We start from the raw sequence: 6,000 nt of genomic DNA, 5'->3' as shown, positions 1-6,000 counted from the left end.
CAGCAGACCCATGAAAACTGAGGGTTCCTTTCCTCTGACCTTCTCACTGGAGATATTTGCCCACAGAGCCTGATTACTCACCTTGAGCTCACTGAGTCTCTGATCCATGACTTCATACTCCGCAAGCGCAACCTGAGGCACGGAGAGTTTGGTCTCTGACTGCTGGATCCACACAAGTATGGTGCTGATTGTCTCTTTGTAGTGTGCAGGAGGCAAACTGTCACAAACTACATTCAGTGGGGAAGAAAAAGGAAGATAATAAAGGAAGGAAGGAAATAAATTCACGCTGTGCTGCACTGTTTGGTTTGTTGACAGAAGATGCTTGATATAAGACCAAGCCTTATTAAAATCAATGGCTACTGTGCAACAGGCCCAGTATGATGTCAGTATCAGAATTTTAGAAAAAATGTGGAAACAGAAATTTTTTGAAGAATGAACACACTCATTCTAATGTTTATGATGTCTCTTTTTATTAGTTGTGTGCCATTTGACTCTCTTATTATAGGTCACAAGAAAACTTCCATGTCCAAAACAACTAGTTTAAATGTGTGTTCAGAGATCAACAGACAAACCATTGTATTTAACCCAAACTCTAATTTCAGAAACACATTAAGAACCAGCGTGTCCTTTTATGGCCCATATTTGTATGTTCAATGTTTCTGTTCAAGTAAAATGTTCAATTTAAGACATCTGTTAAAAGCTTAGAAAATCAATCTTTCTTCTGCAATAAAGTTGAATTTTATTGGACTGTGCTTATTGTGCCAACATTACAGCTGCTGTTAATAGACAACATCTGGCACACATGAGCAACTCATTAGCAGAGAGACTCCCTCTGCCATCAACAGCAGTTGCTTCTGTACAAATTGAAAAATGTACAGACATGGTATGGCTGGTTGGAACTGAAACATTTCCAACTTGTACCGTATCATAATGAAATATATAAAAAGCTCAAAAAAAGTATTTGTATCTCCTGTATCCTCTTCCATCTTCTCTGATGTTTCATAAAAGGACTGTACTGAGAAATGATATAGCTGTCCCAAAAGCAATTTTGACTAACACCACAGTCAAAGTTTTTAAGTGCAAGCTTGCTTACATTCTCATACAGAAATGCTTGGTGGAACATCCTTCAGGTTTTAACCTGATTTTTTAGCTGATAACAGAATGCTACCTGAAAAAAACCCTTATATTTTCAGTTAGACATCATAACAACACACTGAAATCAGAGCAATCTAGGATCTCTCTTGTGCAGCAGGCACATTATATGGCACACTTTCCTCATAAAAGCCTTGGCTGATCTGATTTATCACATACATCTGGGGATTTACAAAAGAGAGGACTTGGGACCAGGAAAGACAAGAATTTCTTCCCTTGTGATGTATTTTCTTTACACAGAAAGCAACAGTAATATAATGGAGTAATGGAACATGAACAATATTACCCCAATACCATATAAAAAAACTATAACCCCCTTATGATGAGTCAAAATAAAACTCTTTTTAACATTACAAACATGTAGGTTTTATGCATAGGGAAGAAAAAGTGGCTCAAATACTATAAGTGACCTGTTAAACATCATTCAGTCTTTATGAAATTTTTCTATCTTTAGAAAATAATTGATTGCAAATAATTTCTATTAATAAAAGATGGGAAGACCTAAAATGCTCCAGCAAAATTTCAACATTTTCTGTTAAAGTAAGGTTAAAGTAAAGAGATGGGATGTGGCCTTTTCCCCATTTGTGCAACACAAGAAAAACAGCCATTGAAGAAAGAAGAAGCTCAAGGAGCCAAATTTTCTGTGCTTCAGCTTCAGCCTTTTTTTCACACATTGTTTGATTCATAAGACCTTCCTGAAACAGCAACAGGCAAACCCATGCCATGCATGACTGCTCATATCTACAGCAGTATGAAAGGAAGTTAGCACTTTGAATAAAACCATATATAAAATTTCTGAAGATAAAATACGATTGACATACTACTCTCTGCTAAAATATCACTACATGTATGTTTGTATGGGCTAAACCAATCCCATCCTGGCAGCTGAACCATTTGAGATGAAGTGCCTGTGATGCAGAGCAGCCACATCAAAGAGTAACAACTGTCCAGGGCTGCAGGAAATACTGATTTAGGGACTTCTGGTCTCTAGCACTTTGGGAGATTCTCAGTCTGTTGACTGCTTCCACTCGAGGACAGCTGATTGTGCAGCTGGCCAGAGACCCAGGGCAGCACACTGCACACAGCAGGGAGAGTGAATACCCAGCAAGAACTTCACCTAAGCCCATGGCATTACAGCTCAGGCAGTGAACACTACTTATATTACTGGACTAATCAACTAGTTGGTTCGTGAGGTCTTGCTATAGCAAAATTAGGTGAGGCAAAACCAGCACTTATGCACCATTAGCTAGAGAAGAAATCCAAAAGTAGTCAGCACTTAGAGTATTCTTCTGTTGGCAGAATGGTAATTGATTTCAGCATATAAACCAGCGTGGAGCTAATGGATTTTAAATCTTACCCATTGTGTGTCTTGACTTTAGAGTAATGAATAAACTTTACACTCCTTAGTACTAAATGTCTACAGCTCATTCTTCCATCACTTGCTTTGGCACACTTGCATTTTATTTTTTCAGTTCTCCACTGCATCATTACCTCTCCTGTTTGCATATGTGTGCACATGTGAAATAACTTCAGCAGTGCAGTAATGTAGTGTTGAAAAAAATAGAATCCAAAACTTTCCATGAAATAATTTAGGAGGAATACTCTAAAGATCCACTAGAAGGAGCTAGCACAATGTCCAATTTCAAAACAGTATAGTCATTTAAAGATATCCTTGGCTTAAGAGGCAAATAAATTTTAAAAAGTTGCATCTGTATTCTTTTCTCTGGCATGTTATTTCATAATCAAATACAGAAAGTGTAGAGTAGTCACTGATATGCTATGTACCTTTAACAAGGAATACTCAACTTTCTATTTTGGCATAGTATTTTCTACCTGTTTTAAAAGTAACTTTACTGCAAATATTGAAAATAATGTTATGACATTGGCAGTCATATGTTCTGTGCTGCAAAAAAAGAGCAGCTGGCCACATAATGAAAAACCTAGATAGGCTGAAGTAGCTACTCTCTCTGAATAGCTTTATGGAGTTAAATTTCTTTTCTGTGAGAATCTAGAGCACATTTACTTCTGCAATTAAACTCCCTTTCCTCTCTCCTGACAGAGATGGACCGCCCGATCTTGAAACCCAACTAAACAAAGACACCTTTGTGTCACCAAAAAATATCACTGAATCTGTCCATAAACGTGCAAACAAGAGGAGATCTGATGGTAGAACTACACTGGGTGTAACCTTTGCTTCTGAATAGTGTACCTTCCCTTGTTTTCTAATTAATACAAAATATGGAATGCACTGATAATTTTTGAAAGACTAATTCAATTGGAAAAAAAAAGAACATCTGAACTGCACTAGAGGTTTAGCATGATAAAAGCAAATGCAAATTTAGGAAAGGGAAATATCTACACCTATTATTTTCATGCTAGTCAGGTAAATTGACTTCTTGTCATGAACACTTACTCATCTGTAGCTGCTTTTCTCTGGCATGCATGTCAGCAAATATTTGTTTGAAATGGCTGGTAAAAGCAGCAAGGTCAGCATCCAGAAACACTGGTGCTTGTTCCTTCTCTTTCAGGGCCTGACTTTGAGCCTTTAGCCGTTCGATCTGAGGCTGAAGGGTTGACATTCTGATGATTTCATCCTGCATGTTTGAACAAAACAAAACAAAAAATCAAGATAAAGGTACAAATGAAATCAGTAGTGTCATGAAATCACCACTGTTTCAATGCACATTACACATCTGTTTTGCTTCCAAATACATCAGTACAATATGAACAACTTCAACATTTAAAATCTTTCCTCACAAATCAATATCTCTGCTCCCAATATGATTGTTGATTGATACCATTGCTAAAAGTCACTTTCAGGGGACATCAGCATATTATTGTGCTCAAAGGAAATGAGACACATTGCACATTAAAGCTTCATGCCTAAGGAACATCCATTTCATGTGAAACTGGGAAAACACACGTCCCCTGATCCTGAACTCCTTCAGGTTATGTACAGGTTGAATAGCATGACGTACAAAAGGAGAGATGAGGATGCCCAGTGATTTCCAGCAGCCTCACAGTGACACATTAGAGGCTGAAGGCAAAGTAGTGTAGGTAGGATGGAGCACGATAACATAGCTCAGCTTCAAGGGACACCTAGTCCAACTGCCTGACCATTGCAGGGCTGACATGGTAAGGGCATTGTCCAGCTGCCTTTCAGAGACTGACAGGCTGCAGCCACAGACACCTCTCAGAAGCCTCTTACAGAGTGTGAACAGCCTCCCAGTCCAGTCTAAACCTCCTCTGGCACAGCTTGGAACCCTTCCCAGGCATCCCTGGACAGCAGGGAGCAGAGACCAGCACCCTCCTCCCCACTCCCCTCCTCAGGGGCTGCAGAGAGCAATGAGGTTGTGCTGTGGTACCTCCAGAAGAACTTGTACAAACTATGACACATGCAACCACTACAGAAAAACAAATGAGGGAAACAAGTCAAACGTGCAGTTCATAGCAGAACTGATAATAGAACTAATAGCATAGATTGTTTTGAGAGCTCCTGGGGCCAGAGATTTTCTAAAGTCAAACTTCTGCAAGTACGTCATGCAACTTGTAATTCAATACCACATGTCAATCAATAATATCTTGTAAGTAATCCGATCCACAGAGTTCTAAGAGAGAGAAGTAAATTTCCACGATGGTGCAGCACACAAATGAAAACAATTAGTGAATTGGTGTAACCATTTTTGTACAACTACTGCGATTCTGTTGTGATATGACAGAAGAATATTCCTCCATTTGGCTGCACAGAATGCAAGGCATGTAACAAGTGGTGTGCAATGGCAGAATTTTGGACTTGAAAACAATTTTCTGGCACAGCAACAATTTCTTAATGAGGAACCAAAAATACAGATTCGTACAGGAAAAAGAAAAAAAGAAAAAGACTTTAGAGTCAGAGTTTCCTAGATTTAAGTGTCTAAGTATCTTAATAACTAAGTATTTTGGGCAGAGTTTTAAATACCCATATGCTGGGTTCTATTGCCTCTTTATTTCTTTACCAGTCTTTCCTTTCCCCAAATAAATATTTTCAATAATTAATTTTGCAAAAACAAGGAATTAATTTACCATTTTTATGTTGAAATAGTGTATGCCATAATCTGTCCTGCTGTTGGAACACCTATGAAGTACAATATCATAAAAAACTTGGAGAAGAATCTCTAACCTTGCATTTTTCTAACTGAGTTTTTACTGTAGCAGGATCTGCTGCTGGTGTGGGTTGTGCTTTCAGCCAGTTTTCTGCAGTAATTGTTGTCTGCTCCAGTTGCTGCAGCTGAGAGTAGAAGTCAATGATTTTATTTTGGTACTCCAGCCATGCCAGTCGTTCACTCAGCAACTGACAGAACTCAATCCAGCGACTCTTCAGCTGCTCTGAGGCTTGTCTAATGCTGTCAGGATTCAGATCCTCTAGAAAAATAAGAGGAGAGGACACTTAAAGACAAAAAAGTTACAAACAAATGGCAAAAAACCCCTAGCAATTCAATTTCTGTATTTGAGAGCTCATAAATCCAGTTAATGATTTATCATCAAATAACAGTCCTGAACATACAGATGCTACACATTAGTGGAGAAAGCATATCACAAATATTTAAAGTTGCTGCCAGGGTACTTCTGTTGCTATGGGAACAAATCATAAAGCACATTAAAGTACAAGAATGGGAATATAGCAGAAAGTAGAGATACAATACATAAAGCTAATTAAAACTGCAGTAAGAAATAAGTAAATGCCTGACAGCTGGATTTGAAAACTATGTCTGGACTGTAATTAGATTGTAATGTACAAGACTGTTGTTGGGCTTTCTTTTATAAAAAGACTGATGCAAATTAATAGGAACTATATTCCACAGTTATTCA

At 38.1% G+C, this 6,000-nt stretch overlaps 1 protein-coding gene across 1 annotated transcript in view; it reads right to left on the bottom strand.

Annotated features, from left to right (window-relative positions):
- The window catches only part of LOC103798201 (dystrophin-like), a gene marked incomplete at its 3' end in the record, with an annotated part of 308,111 nt that overhangs the window by 269,844 nt on the left and 32,267 nt on the right, over window positions 1–6,000 (bottom strand). Inside the window, exons 9-11 of the mRNA XM_009070449.1 lie at window positions 5,312–5,553; window positions 3,566–3,746; window positions 82–227 (exon numbers count right to left, since the gene is read on the bottom strand). Coding sequence (XP_009068697.1) covers window positions 82–227; window positions 3,566–3,746; window positions 5,312–5,553 — 569 coding nt within the window. The remainder of the gene's footprint in view (window positions 1–81; window positions 228–3,565; window positions 3,747–5,311; window positions 5,554–6,000) is intronic.

Source organism: Acanthisitta chloris, unplaced genomic scaffold, assembly GCF_000695815.1.
Source record: "Acanthisitta chloris isolate BGI_N310 unplaced genomic scaffold, ASM69581v1 scaffold4572, whole genome shotgun sequence".
In the NCBI taxonomy this organism is placed as follows: domain Eukaryota; kingdom Metazoa; phylum Chordata; class Aves; order Passeriformes; family Acanthisittidae; genus Acanthisitta; species Acanthisitta chloris.
This window is presented reverse-complemented; position numbering and strand designations above follow the sequence as displayed.